Source organism: Entelurus aequoreus, linkage group LG10, assembly GCF_033978785.1.
Source record: "Entelurus aequoreus isolate RoL-2023_Sb linkage group LG10, RoL_Eaeq_v1.1, whole genome shotgun sequence".
Taxonomy (NCBI): domain Eukaryota; kingdom Metazoa; phylum Chordata; class Actinopteri; order Syngnathiformes; family Syngnathidae; genus Entelurus; species Entelurus aequoreus.
Window position 1 is genome coordinate 18,636,414 of NC_084740.1, and position 25,239 is coordinate 18,661,652.

Consider the following 25,239-nt stretch of genomic DNA (forward strand, 5'->3'; position numbering starts at 1 on the left):
TGAAAGTGGTGAAATAAACTTTACTCATGATCCCTGCCTGTTTGGCAATCAAGGGTGTGTTCTGTGAATTCCGCTTAACAAGAAAAGAGCATGAAATGTAAGACTCGACCAGGAGTTTTGTTTATCAATATTGCAGCATTGCTATATCAGGGATTTCTGGCTAGGATTTTTTTTTTCCTAAATCAATTTTTTTTTTTTACCAAATCTAGCTTTGAAATTGTGGGAAATGCTTAAAACACAGTGTTTGGCCAGTATATAAGACCACCCTGTAAAAGCACCGCTGTGTGAACCGCCACTTCCATTCCTGACCTGTGTTGTTTGGCGAGTACGTGAAGCTGATGGGCTCGCTCTCGATCTGGTCCGAGAGACGGCGTAGCGTGACGCTGACGTCCACTTCCTCCGTGATGTCCTGGTCACAATAGGGCGGTGTTTTAAACACGATGGCAATCTGCCGGTGAACGTCCGTCTGGGCAAACTCGGCGTTCGCCTTCCACGACCCGCGCCTGAAGATGATCTCTATGTCGTCTGCGAATGATGAAAGCAAAAGTGATGTTTGGTGGAAATTGACAAACACGATGTTAGCAAAGAGACGAGTAATACCAACGTAACAACAGTATTACCTTTCTGCACTTTGTCACACAGCATGTAGATCTCGGTCTTGCCAGTGCAAGGTCCTCTGTATTGGTTCAACTGGCTGATTTTTAACTGCGATGTGGTGGTTGCTTCTGACGGACAAAAAGCAAATGGTAGCAGGTGTAATTATCAACTGTGCTAAAGGCTGCAACTACGAAGACTGTGGACCACAAAAATAAATGCGACCTTTCACCCGATCCATCTTGATTGCTTTGTGTCAAATATCGCAAAGATCAACATGAAATTAAATCATCTGACATCTGACCTCAGCTACATCAAACACCTTGATCACAGTGAAACTTGCCAAGGGACATGTAACCGAATATTAACATTGCTGTATGTACGTATACTTTTGACTCAGCAGATTTGGTCACATTTTCAGTAGACTCATAATAAATTCATAAAAGAAGCAAACTTCATGAATGTTTTTTGTGACCAACAAGTATGTGCTCTAATCACTCTATCACGAAAAAATAAGAGTTGTAGAAATGATTAGAAACTCAAGACAGCCATGACATTATGTTCTTTACAAGTGTATGTAAACTTTTGACCACGACTGTGTGTGTGTATATATACCAGGGTTTCCCACACATTCATTTATTTGTGGCGGCCCGCCACGAAAGAATTACGTCCGCCACAAATAAAATAAAAAATAAATAAAAATTTAAAAAATATATATATATTTTTGTCCTCTCCAGCTTCTCAGGCAAATCATATAGTTGATGTAGATGCCCATATCGGCAGTTCAGATTTACTTTACAAAAGAGAAATGTAGGATACTTCTCTTGTTGCCTTATTTGTATTTGACTTTATTAAATGTATTTATATTAGAAACACAACATGTGTATATAACAAAGGGTGCAAAGTCTGCAGGCAGTAGGAAACACATGGTTAAGTGTAGGGAGTAAAACTGATGGCAGTCTAAAGTTCAAGATTTTTGGAGCTCTTCGTTCAGTGGATCAGATGTTTGATGAAGCTCTGTGTCTATCTACCACCACTACTGTTTTCTGTTTATTTGTTACTGACTGTGGCAGGACACCTCTGCCTCTGTTTCACTTTATGTTGCTGGTAAATAATATGGTTGTAGTAGTAGGCTAAAGTTAAATTATTTAATATGCACTAAATAAAGGGGCAAAGCTTTGAGACATTTTAGCTTTTATATTTTATAGGATATATTTTTTGTAAGAACCACAATTAATAAATATATTTCAGTGAATAACTTATTGTTTAAATCTGTATATAAATATGTACATAAAGTGTTGTAATTATATTGTAAAATGGACGGATGGACGTTTAAAACAAAACTGTTATTATTAATTAGGAAGTATAAATTTTTTGAGCCTTTTTAGAGAAAATCTAATCATTGTAGTAAATTATGCAAATTACTCGATGATGTCATGGTGACCACGCCCACAGCCACGCCCCCACGGTATCTTGGCAGTTTATGGGAAACACTGTATACATATACATAGATAGAGTAAATAGATATACCGGCCCCCAGACACATTTTTTCTCTAAATGTGCCCCTCCAAGTCAAAATAATTGCCCAGGCCTGATTTATGGGCATCTTTTTATACATATCAGTCTTGCCTGTAATCTGCGGTAGCGCGCGGCAGGATATGTAAGTGAAGTAATACAGGAGAGATATGTTTAAGGCAGTGTTTTTCAACCTTTTTTGAGCCAAGGCACATTTTTTGCATTGAAAAACTGTGGAGGCACACCACCAGCAGAAATCATTAAAAAACAAAACTCAGTTGACAGTAAAAAGTTGTCGCAATTGTTGGATAAATAAATAAATGATAAATGGGTTATACTTGTATAGCGCTTTTCTACCTTCAAGGTACTCAAAGCGCTTTGACAGTATTTCCACATTCACCCATTCACACACACATCCACACACTGATGGCGGGAGCTGCCGTGCAAGGCGCTAACCAGCACCCATCAGGAGCAAGGGTGAAGTGTCTTGCCCAAGGACACAACGGACGTGACTAGGATGGTAGAAGGTGGGGATTGAACCCCAGTAACCAGCAACCCTCCGATTGCTGGCACGGCCACTCTACCAACTACGCCACGCCGTCGATATGACTTTAAAGCATAACCATCACTATAGCTCTTGTCTCAAAGTAGGTGTACTGTCACCACCTGTCACATCACACCCTGACTTATTTTGAGTTTATTGCTGTTTTCCTGCGTGTAGTGTTTTACTTCTTGTCTTGCGCTCCTATTTTGGTGGCTTTTTCTCTTTTTTTGATATTTTCCTGTAGCAGTTTCATGTCTTCCTTTGAGCGATATTCCCCGCATCTACTTTGTTTTAGCAATCAAGAATATTTCAGTTGTTTTTATCCTTCTTTGTGGGGACGTAGTTGATTGTCATGTCATGTTCGGATGTACATTGTGTTTGCTCCACAGTAAGTCTTTACTGTCGTCCAGCATTCTGATTTTGTTTACTTTGTAAGCCAGTTCAGTTTTAGTTTCGTTCTGCATAGCCTTCCCTAAGCTTCAATGCCTTTTCTGAGGGGCATAAACCTTTTGTTTATTTTTGGTTTAAGCATTAGATACCCTTTTACCTGCACACTGCCTTCCGCTGTTTCCGACATCTACAAAGCAATTAGCTACCGGTTGCCACCTACTGATATGGAAGAGTATAACGTGGTGAGTCTGCCAATCTCCAGACAGTACAGAAACTCAACAACAACACATCATTTGCAGACTATAATTACTGGTTTGCAAAAAATATTTTTAACCCAAATAGGTGAAACTAGATAATCTCCCACGGCACACCAGACTGTATCTCACGGTACACAGTGGTTGAAAAACACTGGTTTAAGGATTGGAAATGCCTTAGAAAATGTAGCTTCTGTGGATGCTACCGCACTACTTGGCCTCAAAAGTAGCTTCAGTACTGAAATTCTATTTGATGTAAAAAAAATAAAAATTGTATTTTAAAAAAAAACCCAGCAACGCGACAACCATGCTCCCGAAAAATGAGTTTAACGAGTAATGCTGCTCCTGCCCAACACTGGCCAAGGGAGAGAACAATCTTACACTTGTGGACACTTGTCTCCAGGAGCTAATCCCTGACAGGGAAGCACTGGGTCGCAGAACTGCAATTAGCGGAAATGCAAATTCGAATGGCTAACAGCTTTAACTTCAACTTGATCTATTGTCTAAGGTCTTGTTTAAATAAATAGGGACCTTCTTTTACAACAGCACACAATTCCTAGTTAGTTGTCGACGTGTTTCCTACTTTTGTCATAAACGGGGTTGGACACCACGGGGCTGAGGCTGTCCGTTCTGCCGTCCTCCCACTCCAGTTCACACTGGAAACACAGACGCACTGCATTCATATCCATGTCCTCGATGCCCTTGGAGTGACCAGCTGGAGGAAGACCAAACCATTACATGGTATTGAAACAGGCCTGAAGTGTGAGTTTCTTACTTTGAAAGGGGTCAATATTCTGGCTTTTTCTCCTCTGAAGTGAGACGTCCAGTTCTCTCCTCGTCACACACTGGATGCCCAGGTTAGCAAAGCTGTTGAATCATCAGAGTTTGAGTTTGAGTTTATTTGGAACATGCATGCATACGACATGATACATCACAATTTCCAGTTTCTCTATTCAACATGTTCGAAAAGGAGTGGGAAGAAGCAGAGCTTATTTAATCCTACCCCTTTTCTTTTACAAACCCCGTTTCCATATGAGTTGGGAAATTGTGTTAGATGTAAATATAAACGGAATACAATGATTTGCAAACCATTTTCAACCCATATTCAATTGAATATGCTACAAAGACAACATATTTTATGTTTAAACTGATAAACTTTTTTTTTTTTGCAAATAATCATTAACTTTAGAATTTGATGCCAGCAACACGTGACAAAGAAGTTGGGAAAGGTGGCAATAAATACTGATAAAGTTGAGTAATGCTCATCAAACACTTATTTGGAACATCCCACAGGTGAACAGGCAAATTGGGAACAGGTGGGTACCATGATTGGGTATAAAAGTAGATTCCATGAAATGCTCAGTCATTCACAAACAAGGCTGGGGCGAGGGTCACCACTTTGTCAACAAATGCGTGAACAAATTGTTGAACAGTTTAAGAAAAACCTTTCTCAACCAGCTATTGCAAGGAATTTAGGGATTTCAACATCTACGGTCCGTGATATCATCAAGGGTTCAGAGAATCTGGAGAAATCACTGCACGTAAGCAGCTAAGCCCGTGACCTTTGATCCCTCAGGCTGTACTGCATCAACAAGCGACATCAGTGTGTAAAGGATATCACCACATGGGCTCAGGAACACTTCAGAAACCCACTGTCAGTAACTACAGTTGGTCGCTACATCTGTAAGTGCAAGTTAAAACTCTCCTATGCAAGGCGAAAACCGTTTATCAACAACACCCAGAAACGCCGTCGGCTTCGCTGGGCCTGAGCTCATCTAAGATGGACTGATACAAAGTGGAAAAGGGTTCTGTGGTCTGACGAGTCCACATTTCAAATTGTTTTTGGAAACTGTGGACGTCGTGTCCTCCGGACCAAAGAGGAAAAGAACCATCCGGATTGTTATAGGCGCAAAGTTGAAAAGCCAGCATCTGTGATGGTATGGGGGTGTATTAGTGCCCAAGACATGGGTAACTTACACATCTGTGAAGGCGCCATTAATGCTGAAAGGTACATACAGGTTTTGGAGCAACATATGTTGCCATCCAAGCAACGTTACCATGGACACCCCTGCTTATTTCAGCAAGACAATGCCAAGTCACGTGTTACATCAACGGGGCTTCATAGTAAAAGAGTGCGGGTACTAGACTGGCCTGCCTGTAGTCCAGACCTGTCTCCCATTGAAAATGTGTGGCGCATTATGAAGCCTAAAATACCACAACGGAGACCCCCGAACTGTTGAACAACTTAAGCTGTACATCAAGCAAGAATGGGAAAGAATTCGACCTGAGAAGCTTAAAAAATGTGTCTCCTCAGTTCCCAAACGTTTACTGAGTGTTGTTAAAAGGAAAGGCCATGTAACACAGTGGTGAACATGCCCTTTCCCAACTACTTTGGCACGTGTTGCAGCCATGAAATTCTAAGTTAATTATTATTTGAAAAAAAAAAAAAAAGTTTATGAGTTTGAACATCAAATATGTTGTCTTTGTAGTGCATTCAACTGAATATGGGTTGAAAATGATTTGCAAATCATTGTATTCCGTTTATATTTGCATCTAACACAATTTCCCAACTCATATGGAAACGGGGTTTGTACATAACAGTTGGTAAAACTTTTGTTCACTTCCTGTTCTGAATTTATTCACAATGTACTCCATATGTAATCACAATAAAAATAAATAAATAATACTCTGTGAAGTAAGTTACATTTCATATGGTGAGATGAGTAAAATTATTTTGAAAATTAATGGATGGATGAAATAAATTCAGAATGTGGATCTTCTTCTTCGTACTTTGTAAACACTTTAAGTTTGAAGAGTTTCTTGAAGTGGATCATATTAGTACATTGTTTCATTTCTTAGCTTAATCCATTCCATAATTTAATTCCACATACTGGTATACTAAAGGTTTTAAGTGTTGTACGAGCCAACGACACGGGTTGGAACAAACCATAATCGAGCTCGCTTGCAGATTATTTACCAAGGCTATCTAGTGTGAAACTACAGTGGAACCTTAATTTACAAACCCCTTATAGTACGCACTTGTCGATTTACGAACCACACACCGAATAAAAATATGCTTTGTTGTACAAACCTTGTCTTAGTGTACAAACATTTCATCCACCCATTGAATAGAATAGAATAGATAGAATAGAAAGTACTTTATTGATCCCTGGGGGAAATTCAGCACCACAGTTCGCTCACAATAGACAATAAACACTTAGGTATTTTTTACATGTGAATAATACAAATACAGTCTATTATACAGCATTATTCACATGTGAATAACATAAATACTTTCTATTATACAGCATTATTCACATGTGAATAATATAAATACAGTCTATTATACAGCGTTATTCACATGTGACTAAAATAAATACAGTCTATTATACAGTATTATTCACATGTGAATGCCTCGCAACGTAGCCATTTTGTGCCCGGCATTCATTCAATCAGCACAGCAGCACTGTTGTGAGCTACTAGTGCTACTTGTACAGCATTTTTCTTGTTTTTACAGCTCAATATGAGTCCAAAAAAGGTAATGGACAAGCGATGTGTTGTTTTAAAACATTAAGGAAGTATCCACGGCGTTGTCGACATTGCCTCCTACCCCCTACTTCTTTCTTCCACTGCACACAAAGAAGATAAATCAACAAGGTAAAGTGAATTGTATGTTTAATTATAATCAATGTAGCGACCTGGCTATTAAAGTTAAAGAGTTTTGCGAGTTCTGTGACAGTGTGTGTGTGTGTGTGTGTGTGTGTGTGTGTGTGTGTGTGTGTGTGTGTGTGTGTGTGTGTGTGTGTGTGTGTGTGTGTGTGTGTGTTTTTCGGCAGGGCGGCTGCATACGAGGACGACTGTCCAGCTTTTGATTGATATTGTAATCACCATTAACTCTCATAGTCATTCACCGACGTCCCACTGGGGTGAGTTTTTCCTTGCCCGTATGTGGGCTCTGTACCGAGGATGTCGTTGTGGCTTGTACAGCCCTTTGAGACACTTGTGATTTAGGGCTATAAAAATAAACATTGATTGATTGATTGATTGATTGAACTACATGATTACTCATTATTTTGAAAACATGAGTATTTATTGTACCACCAAAACTTAACTTTGAATACATATAGTCTTTAAAAACCTGGATATAAATTAGTAACGAACAAACCACAACAAGTCAAATAATAACAATAGCAATAACAATACATTTAAATACAAGAGCAATCCATCCATCCATCCATCCATCTTCAACCGCTTATCCGGAATCGGGTCGCGGGGACAGCAGCTCCAGCAGAGACCCCCAGACTTCCCTCTCCAGAGCAACATTTGCGACTTCCTCCTGGGGAATCCCGAAGCGTTCCCAGGCCAGAGAGGAGATGTAATCCCCCCATCTGGTCCTTGGCCTGCCGCGGGGCCTCCTCCCAGTGGGACGTGCAACGAGAACCTCCCTAGGGAGACGCTCGTGAGGCATCCGCACGAGATGCCCGAACCACCTAAGCTGGCTCCTTTCCAAGCGAAGGAGCAGCGGCTCTACTCCGAGTCTCTCTCGGGTGACTGCACTTCTCACCCTATCTCTAAGGGAGATGCCAGCCACCCTTCTGAGGAAACTCATTTCGGCCGCTTGTATCCGCGATCTTATTCTTTCGGAGCAATATAAAAAACAATATTCAGTTTTTCTGTTTTGTTTTTTTAATTCATTTTTGTTCCTTTTACACCTATTTTACCACCATAAAGTGTGTGCTTTTTGCGTAACATGAAATTCAATTATAACTACTGTCAGTAACTACAGTTCTTCGCTACATCTGTAAGTGCAAGTTAAAACTCTACTTTGCAAAGCGAAAGCCATTTATCAACAACACCCAGAACCACTTCCCTGGGCCCGAGCTCATCTAAGATGGACTGATGCAAAGTGGAAAAGTGTTCCGTGGTCTGACGAGTCCACATTTCAAATTGTTTTTGGAAACTGTGGACGTTGTGTCCTCCGGACCAAAGAGGAAAAAAACCCTCCGTATTGCTCCAGGTGCAAAGTTGAAAAGCCAGCATCTGTGATGGTATGGGGCTGTATTAGTGCCCAAGGCATGGGTAACTTACACATCTGTGAAGGCACCATTAATGCTGAAAGGTACATACAGCTTTTGGAGCAACATATGTTGCCATCCAAGCAACGTTATCATGGACGCCCCTGCTTATTTCAGCAAGACAATGCCGAGCCACGTGTTACAACAGCGTGGCTTCATAGTAAAAGAGTGCGGGTACTAGACTGGCCTGCATGTAGCCCAGACCTGTCTCCCATTGAAAATGTGTGGTGCATTATGAAGCCTAAAATACCACAACGGAGACCCCCGGACTGTTGAACAACTTAAGCTGTACATCAAGCAAGAATGGGAAAGAATTCCACCTGAAAAGCTTCAAAAATGTGTCTCCTCAGTTCCCAAACGTTTACTGAGTGTTGTTAAAAGGACAGGCCATGTAACACAGTGGTAAAAATGCCCCTGTGACAACTTTTTTGCAATGTGTTGCTGCCATTAAATTCCAAGTTAATGATTATTTGCAAAGACAAAAACAGTTTCTCAATGTGAACATTAAATATCTTGTCTTTGCAGTCTATTCAATTGAATATAAGTTGAACAGGATTTGCAAATCATTGTAGTCTGTTTTTATTTACCATTTACACAACGTGACAACTTCACTGGTTTTGGGTATAATCAGTATACAATCAGTATAAGAATAATATCTAGCATTAAAGAAATAGGACATAAATAACTTTGACCCAGCCAACCTAAGTTGAACTTCACTCAAAACCAGTAGGATTCTTGCTGGGACACGAGCAGATATACAGAATAAAGGAGTTTAAAGATGCCCACCTGTGTCGTCTGTTGCTGTGAGGATTTAGCGTCACGACGCAGATTCCCGACTTCTCGGGGCAGTCCTTTCCCACCAGGCAGTGGGGGTGCGGCCGATGTGGGGGGTCTTTGGTCACCAGGGAAATGGTGACTGTCACCTTCTTCAAGTGGTCTATGGGGCCTTCAATCTGAAAGGGGCATTAAAATGTCAATCAGTATTTAAAAAATGCAGAAAACTAGAAGCATCTGATACACAACAGACTTTTGTCTACCAGCCCACATCCTTCAAGCTACCCCTGCTCATGAAAAGTAGTAAAATAAAACCCCACTTTCAGTTCCGACAAATGTGAAAATGACCAGGGGTGTGTAACGGTATCCGTATCCGTACCTCGATGGCAGGCTGAGTCTTGTTGATTTCCGTCCCGGACGCCCCCATGATGCTGCCGGCCGAGCGGCCCCTCGCACACGTAGCGAAACCTCATGCCTCGTTCTTTGGGCTGCTCGACCACCACCAGTTTGGGCTTCTCCAGAACACGCTCCAGCATATTTGCCTCTGCTCCGCGCCCCTGAGAGGAGACGGGGCCGGCGGCCTTTGAGGTCATCGGGCACCCTAGACCACGCCGAGAGGGGTCGGCTTGGAGATGATGATGATGAAGATGATGATGGAGATGACGATGGCCCGAGGACGGTGTAGGACGAGACATATTCTGGGAGGAGCAGGGCTGCTGGAGAGGCTGTGCGTAGCTGCAGCTTGTCTGAGGGACAAAATAACATTGTTACAGTTCAATCTTATCTTGTACAAGAGCTGATGGAGTGCAGTTCCACACTATAAAATCATATTGTTCATATCTAACAGTGTCAATCAAAACAAGCATTTAGGGCTGCAGTTATTGATTATTTTAGTAATCGAATAAACGACCGATTACTTTGTTAGATTAATCGGATAAAACACACTTTATAGCCTCCACACATATTTTACAAATCGTTTTAAATAAGCAAGGTTTTGCTGTTTGCCATAACTTAAATAATACAAATGTAGATAAATGCACATCAGCAACATTCAAAATCGGCTTTTAACATGTGTGCTAGGGTTGTCTCGATACCAATATTTTAGTACCGGTAACAAAATGTATATTGATACTTTTCTAAATAAAGGAGGAAGTGCTTTTTTGTAGCAGGTGTGGCGTGTTAACCTTTTTTGTGGTGCTTTGTATTTGTATACTTGTCTTTAAGGGAAATTGAATTGGAATTTTTTGCAGTTTTCATTGAATGGATGGTTACTGCAAACATCCATCCATCCATGTTGAACTTTGAACCTTGCCACTGCATGATGTCCAATTAAAACAAATACAATTGATTTTTTTTCATATACATGCGCCGCTGATGTGATGGTGTGTCTAAAATAGTGTTGTTACGATACCAATATTTTGGTACCGGTACCAAAATGTATTTGGAAACTTTGATACTTTTCTAAATAAAGGGGACCACAAAAAATTGCATTATTGGCTTTATTTTAACAAAAAATCTTAGGGTACATTAAACATATATTTATTTTTGCAATTTAGTCCTGAAATAAAATAGTGAACATACTAGACAACTTGTCTTTTAGTAGCAAGTAAACAAAACAAAGACTCCTAATTAGTCTGCTGACATATGCAGTAACATATTGTGTCATTTATCTACCTATTATTTTGTCAACATTATTAAGGACAAGTGGTAGAAAATGAATTATTAATCTACTTGTTCATTTACTGTTAATTTCTCTTTTAACATGCTCTATCTATACTTCTGTTAAAATGTAATAATCACTTATTCTTCTCTTCTTTGATACTTCACATTAGTTTTGGGTGATACAACAAATTTAGGTATCGATCCGATACCAAGTAGTTATACAGGATCATACATTGGTCAAAGTCCTCATGTGTCCAGGGACATATTTACTGAGTTTATAAACATAATATACATTTTTAAAAAACGAAAAAAGATTTTGTGATGATAAAAAATATCCATGTAATCATAGTAGTATCGACTAGATACGCTCTTGTACTTGGTATCAATACAGTGGATGTTAGGTGTAGATCCAGATTGTTTAGTAAGAAAGATGAAGGGCTTTATTGACGCACATTATTTCTGAGCTTTCGCTAGCAAAATAAAACCTGGCCCCCGAGCCTTGAGTTTGACACATGTGATCTCTTTGGACCTTAATTGATGTGAGTTGATTAACATTCGCTTCCTCTTAGCATTCTCCTTCACGCTCGCTTTCTTCGTCGCCCTGGTTGAAAAAACAAGGTATTTTCTTGTTCGCTATCGATTGGGCACCTTGTGGCTCGGTTGGTAGAGCGGCCGTACCAGCCACCTGAGGGTTTCTAGTTCGATCCGCCATCCTAGTCAAGGCTGTTGCGTCCTTGGGCAAGACACCGTTGCTCCTGATGGGTCGTGGTCGTTCAGTGAGTGGATGGGTGAATGTGGAAATAGTGTCAAAGCGCTTTGAGTACCTTGAAGGTATAAAAGTGCTATACAAGTATAACCCATTACTATCATTTTAAGTGCAAGCTGACACTGGTTACTCTAAAGCAAGGGTCCCCAAACTACGGCCCGCGGGCCGCATCCAGCCCGCCAGCGTCCAAAATCAGGCCCGCGGGAAGTCCCAAGTATAAAAAAAAATTACAAAAATAAAAATAAAATTATTATTTCTTTCTGTCTTTTCTTATCCACTTTGTACCGCTTGCTACTCACGGTGTCTCCTAGCCGCTCAGGCAAATCATATCGTCTAAAATGCATTTTCTCATCGATAACGTGACATCATCGCGTGCGCGGAAAGTGCGCTATATATATATATATATATATATATATATATATATATATATATATATATATATATATATAAATATATATATATATATATCAAATATATATATATATATCAAATATATATATATCAAATATATATATATATATATATCAAATATATATATATCAAATATATATATATATATATATCAAATATATATATATATATATATATATATATATATATATATATATATATATATATATATATATATATATATATATATATATATATATATATATAAAATATATATGTATATATATATATACCGGTATATATATATATATATATATATATATATATATATATATATATATATATATATATATATATATATATATATATATATATATATATATATATATATATATATATATATACAGACCGGCCCCCGGCCAAATTTTTTAACCCAATGCGGCCCCCGAGTCAAAAAGTTTGGGGACCCCTGCTCTAAAGTACCGTAATTTCCGGACTATAAGCCGCACCTGACTATAAGCCGCACCAGCTAAATTTAGGGGAAAATACAGATTGCTCCATATATAAGCCGCACCCGACTATAAGCCGCAGGGTTTTGATGTGTAATTACCGTAGTATATAGGGGTTCCTGCTACCACGGAGGGGATTGTCGGGACAGAGATGACTGTTTGGGAACGCAAAGCGTCCCATTTATTAACAATAAATCTTTCAATCAAACTTTCACATCTTTGACATGGCGAACAGCATTCGTGCAGAGTACAAATAATACAACGGTGCAAAGTAATACAAAGTGCTCGCCTGTACGTTATCAAAATAACCAGCCTACCGGTATATGAAAATTAAGTTTTTAATCATTGTGTCATCGTCTTCCTCCTGCGTACTAAAACCCCCAAAATCCTCTTCGTTGGTGTCGGAGAAGAACAGGCCGTAAATAAGCCGCACCGTTGTATAAGCCGCAGGGACCAGAACGAGGGGAAAAAGTAGCGGCTTATAGTCCGGAAATTACGGTATATGCAAGTTTAAATTCTAAAGTGTTATTCTTAGAAGATATAAAATGTGACGACTCATCTACAAAACCCAAAACCAGTGAAGTTGTCACGTTGTGTAAATGGTAAATAAAAAGAGAATACAATGATTTGCAAATCCTTTTCAACTTATATTCTATTGAATAGACTGCAAAGACAAGATATTTAATGTTTGAACTGGAAAATATACTTTTTTTTAGCAAATAATGATTACCTTAGAATTTTATGGCAGCAACACATTGCAAAAAAGTTGGCACAGGGGCATTTTTACCACTGTGTTACATGGCCTTTCCTTTTAACAACACTCAGTAACGTTTGGGAACTGAGGAGACACATTTATGAGGCTTTTCAGGTGGAATTTTTTCCCATTCTTGCTTGATGTACAGCTTAAGTTGTTCAACAGTCCGGGGGTCTCCGTTGTGGTATTTTAGGCTTCATAATGCGCCACACATTTTCAATGGGAGACAGGTCTGGACTACAGGCAGGCCAGTCTACTACCCGCACTCTTTTACTATGACGCCACGCTGTTGTAACACGTGGCTTGGCATTGTCTTGCTGAAATAAGCAGGGGCGCCATGATAACGTTGCTTGGATGGCAACATATGTTGCTCCAAAACCTGTATGTACCTTTCAGCATTAATGGTGCCTTCACAGATGTGTAAGTTACCCATGCCTTGGGCACTAATACACCCCCATACCATCACAGATGCTGGCTTTTCAACTTTGCGCCTATAAAAATCCGGATAGTTCTTTTCCTCTTTGGTCCGGAGGACACGACGTCCACAGCTTCCAAAAACAATTTCAAATGTGGACTCGTCAGACCACAGAACACTTTTCATCAGTCCATCTTAGATGAGCTTGGGCCCAGCAAAGCCGGTGGCGTTTCTGGGTGTTGTTGATAAATGGATTTCGCTTTGCATAGTAGAGTTTTATCTTGCACTTACAGACGAACAGTAGTTACTGACAGTGGTTTTCTGAAGTGTTCCTGAGCCCATGTGGTGATATCCTTTACACACTGATGTCGCTTTTTGATGCAGTACCACCTGAAGGATCGAAGGTCCGTAATATAATCGCTTATGTGCAGTGATTTCTCCAGATTCTCTGAACCTTTTGTTGATATTACGGACCGTAGATGGTGAAATCCCTAAATTCCTTGCAATAGCTCGTTGATAAATGTTGACAAAGTGGTGACCCTCACCCCATTCTTGTTTGTGAATGACTAAGAATTTCATGGAAGCTGCTTTTATACACAATCATGGCACCCACCTGTTCCCAATTAGCCTGTTCACCTGTGGGATGTTCCAAATAAGTGTTTGATGAGCATTCCTCAACTTTCTCAGTCTTTTTTGCCACTAGTGCCAGCTTTTTTGAAACATGTTGCAGGCATCAAATTCCAAATGAGCTAATATTTGCAAAAAATAAAGTTTTCCAGTTCAAACGTTAAGTATCTTGTCTTTGCAGTCTATGTAATTGAATATAGGTTGAAAAAGGATTTGAAAATCATTATTTACTATTTACACAACGTGCCAACTTCACCGGTTTTGGATTTTGTACAATCAAGTCGACATACATGCACATTTTCCGACAAACGCCAAAACTAATTTCAGTTCCTTCCCATAAAAGCATTACTCTGTGACTTAGTATGACATCATTCAGAAAGAATCCAAACCTGCAGAGAACAAAACGAGAAGAAACATACTGGAGCAGGGAGGGGAAGATCCTGCCTCTCAAATTCCCACCATCCAATTCATGTCTCATGTCATGGCCGGCTAGTTTAAGAGCAACTAAACAACAACGCCAAACAAAAGGCTTAAGCTGTGCGGAAAAAGGAAGTCGCTTCAGAAAAATCGACCAATGGAGAAGCAGCTCTGGCGCTAAGAATGCGACCTTGCACACTGCGGAGTGGGCTCGGCCAGCAGAGGACGACTAAAACGAAAGTAGGAATCGGGTTACAGCTGGGCTTCTTAGCAACTGTCACACACACACACACACAGACACACACACACACAAAAGTCGACACATTGTGAGAAAACGACTGCTTTTAGTTTATATTTTGTTTGTAAATGGTTTTTAATCTTCATTATTTTCTTCAGGTTATTACAGTATGTCTCTATATACATATTTATTTTATTTGTTTATTAATTTTGGCGCATTTTAATTTCTTACACACACTTGTTATTACATATGTTGGCCAGAGGGGGAGCACTTTTAAAAGCGACACACAGTCAATTACAAGAATTCCTCCTCTTTGGAACCACCCTCATTTTGATAGATGTCACCAGCAGGGGTGCAAATGAGACATTCTCTATTAGATGCAATGTTATTGGGACCATGATTTATGTCATCGCTTGTTCACATCTCCTCATATGGAAGATACTTTTCCTTCTTCATGTCTCAAGAAGAGTAGAAATACAAGAACACACACACACACACACACACACACACACACACACACTCTTGTATTTCTTACCTTCTTGAGACCTCCGGGAAAAAAGCCTGCCTCTTTAGGACCACCCTTTCTAGATATATAAAGATTTGTATTTACAACATTAATAATATATACATATATGCTATGCAAAAAGTCAACTTTTCACAAGAAAAATGTCACAATTTCACAAGAAAAACTGAACATTTGTGCAATATTATGATAAAAGTTGGAATTGTACTTAATAACAGTCGCAATTTTACAAGAAAAGCTTACAATTTTGGCAATTTTATGAAAAGAGTCGTCATTTTACTCGACAAGTCACAATTTTTAAAAGAAAACTTACAAATTTTGCCAATATTATAATAATAATCGGAATTTTACTTGGCAAAATTATGACAAATGATGATAAATGTCACTATTTTACCAGAACAACAAAAAACATTTTGCATTAAAAAGTAATAATTTTACGAGAAAATATTGCAATCTTACAGAAACAGAAAGAATATGAGAAATAGTTCCCAATTTTATACGAAAAAAGTCGACACATTGTGAGAAAAAGACTGCTTTTAGTTTATTTTTTGTTTGTAATTGGTTTTTAATCTTCATTATTTACTTCAAGTTATTACAGAATGTCTCTATATACATATTTATTTTATTTGTTTATTAATTTTGGCGCATTTTAATTTCTTACACACACTTGTTATTTCATATGTTGACCAAAGGGGGAGCACTTTTAAAACCGACACACAGTCAATTACAAAAATTCCTCCTTTTTGGGAGCACCCTCATTTTGATAGATGTCACCAGCAGGGGTGCAAATGAGACATTGTCTATTAGATGCAATGTTATTGGGACCATGATTTATGTCATCACTTGTTCACACCTCCTCATATGGAAGATACTTTTCTTTCTTCGTGTCTCAAGAAGGGTAGAAATACAAGAACACACACACACACACACACACACACACACAGGCACTCACTCACTCACTCACAAACTCACTCACTCACTCACTCACTCACTCACTCACTCACTCACTCACTCTTGTATTTCTTACCTTCTTGAGACCTCCGGAAAAAAAGCCTGCCTCTTTAGGACCACTCTTTCTAGATATATAAAGATTTGTATTTACAACATTAATAATATATACATATATACTATGCAAAAAGTCAACTTTTCACAAGAAAAATGTCACAATTTCACAAGAAAAACTAAACATTTGTGCAATATTATGACAAAAGTTGGAATTGTACTCAATAACAGTTGCAATTTTAGAAGAAAAGCTTACAATTTTTGCAATTTTATGAAAAGAGTCGTCATTTTACTCGACAAGTCACAATCTTAAAAGAAAACTTACAAATTTTGGCAATATTATAATAATAATCGGAATTTTACTTGGCAAAATTATGACAAATGATAAATTTCACTATTTTACCAGAACAACCAAAAACATTTTGCATTAAAAAGTAATAATTTCACAAGAAAATATTGCAATCTTACAGAAACAGAAAGAATATAAAAAATAGTTCCCAAATTTATTTTGAAAAAAGTTGACACATTGTGATAAAAAGACTGCTTTTAGTTTATTTTTTGTTTGTAATTGGTTTTTAATCTTCATTATTTACTTCAGGTTATTACAGTATGTCTCTATATACATATTTATTTTATTTGTTTATTAATTTTGGCGCATTTTAATTTCTTACACACACTTGTTATTACATATGTTGGCCAGAGGGGGAGCACTTTTAAAAGCGACACACAGTCAATTACAAGAATTCCTCCTCTTTGGAACCACCCTCATTTTGATAGCTTTCACCAGCAGGTGTGCAAATGAGACATTCTCTATTAGATGCAATGTTATTGGGACCATGATTTATGTCATCGCTTGTTCACACCTTCTTCATGTCTCAAGAAGAGTAGAAATACAAGAACACACACACCCACACACACACACACACACACACACACACACACACACACACACACACACACTCTTGTATTTCTTACCTTCTTGAGACCTCCGGGAAAAAAGCCTGCCTCTTTAGGACCACCCTTTCTAGATATATAAAGATTTGTATTTACAACATTAATAATATATACATATATGCTATGCAAAAAGTCAACTTTTCACAAGAAAAATGTCACAATTTCACAAGAAAAACTGAACATTTGTGCAATATTATGATAAAAGTTGGAATTGTACTTAATAACAGTCGCAATTTTACAAGAAAAGCTTACAATTTTGGCAATTTTATGAAAAGAGTCGTCATTTTACTCGACAAGTCACAATTTTTAAAAGAAAACTTACAAATTTTGCCAATATTATAATAATAATCGGAATTTTACTTGGCAAAATTATGACAAATGAGGATAAATGTCACTATTTTACCAGAACAACAAAAAACATTTTGCATTAAAAAGTAATAATTTTACGAGAAAATATTGCAATCTTACAGAAACAGAAAGAATATGAGAAATAGTTCCCAATTTTATACGAAAAAAGTCGACACATTGTGAGAAAAAGACTGCTTTTAGTTTATTTTTTGTTTGTAATTGGTTTTTAATCTTCATTATTTACTTCAAGTTATTACAGAATGTCTCTATATACATATTTATTTTATTTGTTTATTAATTTTGGCGCATTTTAATTTCTTACACACACTTGTTATTTCATATGTTGACCAAAGGGGGAGCACTTTTAAAACCGACACACAGTCAATTACAAAAATTCCTCCTTTTTGGGAGCACCCTCATTTTGATAGATGTCACCAGCAGGGGTGCAAATGAGACATTGTCTATTAGATGCAATGTTATTGGGACCATGATTTATGTCATCACTTGTTCACACCTCCTCATATGGAAGATACTTTTCTTTCTTCGTGTCTCAAGAAGGGTAGAAATACAAGAACACACACACACACACACACACACACACACACACACACAGGCACTCACTCACTCACTCACAAACTCACTCACTCACTCACTCACTCACTCACTCACTCACTCACTCACTCACTCACTCACTCTTGTATTTCTTACCTTCTTGAGACCTCCGGAAAAAAAGCCTGCCTCTTTAGGACCACTCTTTCTAGATATATAAAGATTTGTATTTACAACATTAATAATATATACATATATACTATGCAAAAAGTCAACTTTTCACAAGAAAAATGTCACAATTTCACAAGAAAAACTAAACATTTGTGCAATATTATGACAAAAGTTGGAATTGTACTCAATAACAGTTGCAATTTTAGAAGAAAAGCTTACAATTTTTGCAATTTTATGAAAAGAGTCGTCATTTTACTCGACAAGTCACAATCTTAAAAGAAAACTTACAAATTTTGGCAATATTATAATAATAATCGGAATTTTACTTGGCAAAATTATGACAAATGATAAATTTCACTATTTTACCAGAACAACCAAAAACATTTTGCATTAAAAAGTAATAATTTCACAAGAAAATATTGCAATCTTACAGAAACAGAAAGAATATAAAAAATAGTTCCCAAATTTATTTTGAAAAAAGTTGACACATTGTGATAAAAAGACTGCTTTTAGTTTATTTTTTGTTTGTAATTGGTTTTTAATCTTCATTATTTACTTCAGGTTATTACAGTATGTCTCTATATACATATTTATTTTATTTGTTTATTAATTTTGGCGCATTTTAATTTCTTACACACACTTGTTATTACATATGTTGGCCAGAGGGGGAGCACTTTTAAAAGCGACACACAGTCAATTACAAGAATTCCTCCTCTTTGGAACCACCCTCATTTTGATAGCTTTCACCAGCAGGTGTGCAAATGAGACATTCTCTATTAGATGCAATGTTATTGGGACCATGATTTATGTCATCGCTTGTTCACACCTTCTTCATGTCTCAAGAAGAGTAGAAATACAAGAACACACACACCCACACACCCACACACACACACACACACACTCTTGTATTTCTTACCTTCTTGAGACCTCCGGGAAAAAAGCCTGCCTCTTTAGGACCACCCTTTCTAGATATATAAAGATTTGTATTTACAACATTAATAATATATACATATATGCTATGCAAAAAGTCAACTTTTCACAAGAAAAATTTCACAATTTCACAAGAAAAACTAAACATTTGTGCAATATTATGACAAAAGTTGGAATTGTACTCAATAACAGTTGCAATTTTACAAGAAAAGCTTACAATTTTGACAATTTTATGAAAAGAGTCGTCATTTTACTCGACGAGTCACAATTTTAAAATAAAACTTACAAATTTTGGCAATAATAATAATCAGAATTTTACTTGGCAAAATTATGACAAATGAGGATAAATGTCACTATTTTACCAGAACAACAAAAAACGTTTTGCATTAAAAAGTAATAATTTTACGAGAAAATATTGCAGTCTTACAGAAACAGAAAGAATATGAGAAATAGTTCCCAATTTTATACGAAAAAAGTCGACACATTGTGAGAAAAAGACTGCTTTTAGTTATTTTTTGTTTGTAATTGGTTTTTAATCTTCATTATTTACTTCAAGTTATTACAGTATGTCTCTATATACATTTTTTATTTTTTTATTTATTAATTTGGGCGCATTTTAATTTCTTACACACACTTGTTATTACATATGTTGGCCAGAGAGGGAGCACTTTTAAAACCGACACAGTCAATTACAAAAATTCCTCCTTTTGGGGACCACCCTCATTTTGATAGATGTCACCAGCAGGGGTGCAAATGAGACATTGTCTATTAGATGCAATTTTATTGGGACCATGATTTATGTCATCACTTGTTCACACCTCCTCATATGGAAGATACTTTTCCTTCTTCATGTCTCAAGAAGGGTAGAAATACAAGAACAAGAACACACACGCACACAGTTAAAGATGTACAACAATATAGTCCAGTCGCCAAGTCACATGGTTTGCAGTAAGACCTGCTCTGTACAATTCAACTGCACTCTACCTATTATCCACATGATGTCACATGATTCCACATTCCAAAAACAAGACTCAAACTACACAGAAACGAGCCTGACAACTTCCTGTGTGGCCTTGTTGGGACTGTATTGTCATAGTGTGTACATGCTTTAAAACACTAATACAGTCTGAGGTCAAACATGCAACTATTCTCATGGATAGAAACAAATCTGTTCCAGGGTCAAGCTGTGGCCATCATGCAATTCTGATTAACTGGCTAGCCAATATTTTAAGTCACATTTACTCGTATTGCAATACTGCACATTACTTCCTAGATTATTTTGTAGAAACGTCACTTTCATGAAATTTGCGCTTATATTCTTAAAGACAAATACAAGCTTAATACATGTTCAGTTTCAGTTTCAGTTTCAGTTCAGTTTATGTGGAACATGCTTACGATACAATGTAGTGCATCACATATTTCCACTTGTTTCATTACAGCACATCCAAAAAGGAGTAGGAAGAAGCTGATCTTATTTAATCCTACCCCTTTTCATACCATAGCAATTTTATCCCATTTCCTTCTTCTTTGTAACAGAACAGTGAATAAATAAATAATATACCATAGTCAGTAAACAAATATTAAATGCATAAATAGTATTTATCTCAAAAGAAAAAAAAAGGGTTGAAGATGTTCATCATAATTATTGTTCTGTGTACTTTGTAAAACAGTTAGTAGTTTGAACAGTCTCTTAAACTGAATCATATTGCTGCTTTGTTGGATTTCTTTATAATTTAATTCCACATACGGGGCGGTATAGCTCGGTTGACAGAGTGGCCGTGCCAGAAACTTGAGGGTTCCAGGTTCGATCCCAGCGTCTGCCATCCGAGTCACTGCCGTTGTTTCCTTGGGCAAGACACTTTACCCACCTGCTCCCAGTGCCACCTGCACTGGTTTAAATGTAACTTAGATATTGGGTTTCACTATGTAAAGCGTTTTGAGTCACTAGAGAAAAGCGCTATATAAATATAATTCACTTCACACTTCACACATACGGATATGCTAAAGGTTTTAAGTGTTGTACGTGCATACAAATGTTTTAAATTCGATTTTTCTCTAAAGTTATATTTCTTAGAGATACATTAATAAGCAGATTTTTCTTGAACACTTTTGTCCAAATCCAACTTGTACAAACAACCTCAGCGGTGTTCGACGTTTGAAGTGACTCCGTATTAAACACGGTGAGGCTGCGTCTCTTTTTTTATGCTCCTAAAATCTGGAATGGTCTATCAGAAGATGTGAAACAGGCCTCAACGGGCCAGAAACCCTTTTATTTAACTTTACAAATAACAACTTAAAGTATTCATTTACTCCCTGCTTGGCACTCCGCATCAAGGGTTGGAATTGGGGGTTAAATCACCAAACCCCGGCCGGGTCATACCAAAGACTATAAAAATGGGAGCCATTACCTCCCTGCTTGGCACTCAGCATCAAGGGTTGGAATTGGGGGTTAAATCACCAAAAATTATTCCCGGGCGCGGCTACTCTGCTGCCCACTGCTGCCCACTGCTCCCCTCACCTCCCAGGGGGTGGTCAAGGGGATGGGTCAAATGCAGAGGACACATTTCACCACACCTAGTGTGTGTGTGACAATCATTGGTACTTTAACTTAAAAATGATTCCCGGGCGTGGCCACCGCTGCTGCTCACTGCTCCCCTCACCTCCCAGGGTGTGATCAAGGGTGATGGGTCAAATGCAGAGAATAATTTCGCCACACCTCGTGCGTGTGTGACAACGATTGGTACTTTAACTTTAACTTAACTTATTGATTTTATTGAATTGTGGTCATTTTTATGATGATTTTATTTTTATGTATGACTTTATTTGCCTTCTTGTGGTTTTATGGGTCTGTAAAGCACTTTGCCTTGAGTGCGAATTGTGCATGCTAAAAATCTGCCTTGCTTGAGTAAATAGAGCATGGGAATATAGGTAATTTCCCATGCCTCACATGGTAACATGGCTGCCTTAAAAGTTCATATTTTACTTGTAAATCAGCATATGCAGTAAAAATAAATTGTGTGATTAATATATGTGTCAGAATAATTGTATATAAATTATCACACAACTTTGTGTTCCCATGAGTTCAGGTCGCCCTGCAAGAAGACAAAAGCTGTCTTTGTTCTTATCAACCAAAAGGCTTGTAAACCTCCACTGTGTGCGATGGGATGCGACGTGGAGGTGTCGGTTTCTTTGATTTATTGGACAGCCACAGGAAGACCTTGTCAAGACCAGAGATCTACAAAGCAGAGAGGGAGCAGACCTGACACCGCTCCAGGCATCTTTTCTTCAAACTGTTCATGACCGAGTGCGGCAGCGGTTTATGACCCCCCTCCCCTTAGAAACAGCTGCAGACATGTAATCAGGAAATGCCCAAATAAATGAGGATGCGTGAAACTCCCTCCTCAGAGCGGCAGGGCGAAATTGTACGAGGGTACAAGTGCACGCGCTCTCCTCATGAGCTAGATTGAATCCTGTCTCTGTTTGATTCCTTTGCTTCTTGTCTTGTCTAATAGATGTCATCGGTTTTTGAACCTGACACTAGGTTTATACATAATTAACGCAATTATTTTTTTTAATTAATCACATGAGTTAGTTACAAACTATAATTACAAACAGTTAACGAGTTAATCGTTAAATTTGACATTCCTTTTTGTTTCTGCACCTTGTTGCATATTCACTTGATCAGGTACACCTGGACCGCATCAAAAATAAGCCATTTATGATACAACCCTTACACTGACTATCATTACATCTTCTCCATTTTGTTTGATTCTGTGGCGTTCAATAGAATCTGAGCCGTGTGGGAAAAATGCAATGTGTCATGAAAAAAAGTAACTTTATCGTCACAGTGGATGTGAAAACCCCACCCATGAAGATGTGATGTGACATGTAGCCTCCCAGCATTAATTCAGGCGGTCAAACAAAATCCATTAGAGACATTTACCATGGAATACTTAGATAAAATGACCGTTTTTCCCCTGAGGCGTGTTTGCATAACCCTCAGAGCTGGAATACAATACATTGGCTAGATCACAGGTGTCAAACTCAAGGCCCAAGGGCCAGATCTGGCCCGCTACATTAATTTGTGTGGCCTCCGAAAGCATTGAAATTATATGTGTTAATAAAGTACCTTATCTTTTCTTAATAAATGTATTACAACAATAAATGTGCTGCATACAATTACATATATTTACACTTTAATCATCTCTAATAATAAAACAAAATATTATTAAAAAAAAGAAAAGCAGTGAAGTTGTCACGTTGATTAAATGGTAAATAAAAACAGAATACAATGATTTGCTAATATTTTTCAACCTATATTCAATTGAATAGACTGCAAAGACAAGATACTTAACACTCAAACTGGTAAACGTTGTTATTTTTTGCAAATATTAGTTCATTTGGAATTTGATGCCTGCAACATGTTTCAAAAAAGTTGGCACAAGTGGCAAAAAAGACTGAGAAAGTTGAGGAATGCTCATCAAACACTTATATGGAACATCCCACAGGTGAACAGGCTAATTGGGAACAGGTGGGTGCCATGATTGGGTATAAAAGCAGCTTCCATGAAACGCTCAGTCATTCACAAACAAGGATGGGGCGAGGGTCACCACTTTGTCAACAAATGCGTGAGCAAATTGTCCAACAGTTTAAGAACAACTTTTGTCAACGAGCTATTGCAAGGAATTTAGGGATTTCACCATCTACGGTCCGTAATATCATCAAAAGGTTAAGACAATCTGGAGAAATCACCGCATGTAAGCAGGTAAGCCTGTGACCTTCGATCCCTCAGGGTGTACTGCACCAAAAAGCGAAATCAGTGTGTAAAGGATATCCCCACATGGGCTCAGAAACACTGCAGAAAACCACTGTCAGTAACTACAGTTGGTCACTACATCTGTAAGTGCAAGTTAAAGGCCTACTGAAACCCACTACTACCGACCACGCAGTCTGATAGTTTATATATCAATGATAAAATCTTAACATTGCAACACATGCCAATACGGCCGGGTTAACTTATAAAGTGCAATTTTAAAATTCCCGGGAAACTTCCGGTTCAAAACCTCGCGGTATGATGACGTATGCGCGTGACGTCACGAGGTCAAGGGTAGTGTTTGGACCCTATGCAAATAGCTGTTTTCTTCGATAAAATTCCACAGTATTCTGGACATCTGTGTTGGTGAATATTTTGTAATTTGTTTAATGGACAATGGAGACTGCAAATAAGAAAGTTGTAGGTGCGATCGGTGTATTAGCGGCTGGCTGTAGCAACACCAACACCAGGAGGTTGTGTTGTGTTTTGAGCTGGAGAGTAGATGCACTACGGTGAGTACAGCTTTGGCTTCCAAACATTTGATCGCTTGCCCGTACGTGCGTGTCGATATGTGCATGTCACGCACGTAACTTTGGGGAAATATATGTTTCTTGCCGACTCTGATGGCGGCCGGGGTGTCGTCGAAAGCTACAACGCCCGCCGCCGCCCCGTAGCTAACTTAGCTTCTATTTTTTTAGCTTCGCCAAGCTGAAAATTAATAACCGTGTATTTACATGTTCATGGTTTAATAGTATTGTTGATCTTCTGTCTAGCCTTCCAGTCAGGGTTTTTTTTATTTTGTTTCTATCTGCATTTGAGACTGATGCTATCACGTTAGCTCCGTAGCTAACTTAGCTTCTATTTTTTTAGCTTCGCCAAGCTGAAAATTAATAACCGTGTATTTACATGTTCATGGTTTAATAGTATTGTTGATCTTCCGTCTATCCTTCCAGTCAGGGTTTTTTTAAATTTTGTTTCTATCTGCATTTTGAGCCTGCTATCACGTTAGCTCTGTAGCTAACATA

General features: G+C 38.1%; 1 protein-coding gene across 1 annotated transcript in view; it reads right to left on the reverse strand.

Annotated features, from left to right (window-relative positions):
- Positions 1-25,239, reverse strand: part of relb (v-rel avian reticuloendotheliosis viral oncogene homolog B) — a 38,982-nt gene that overhangs the window by 8,356 nt on the left and 5,387 nt on the right. Inside the window, 7 exon segments of the mRNA XM_062060230.1 lie at positions 310-525; positions 621-725; positions 3,881-4,012; positions 4,073-4,164; positions 9,159-9,325; positions 9,526-9,594; positions 9,596-9,892. Of these exon segments, the coding sequence (XP_061916214.1) occupies positions 310-525; positions 621-725; positions 3,881-4,012; positions 4,073-4,164; positions 9,159-9,325; positions 9,526-9,594; positions 9,596-9,892 (1,078 nt within the window).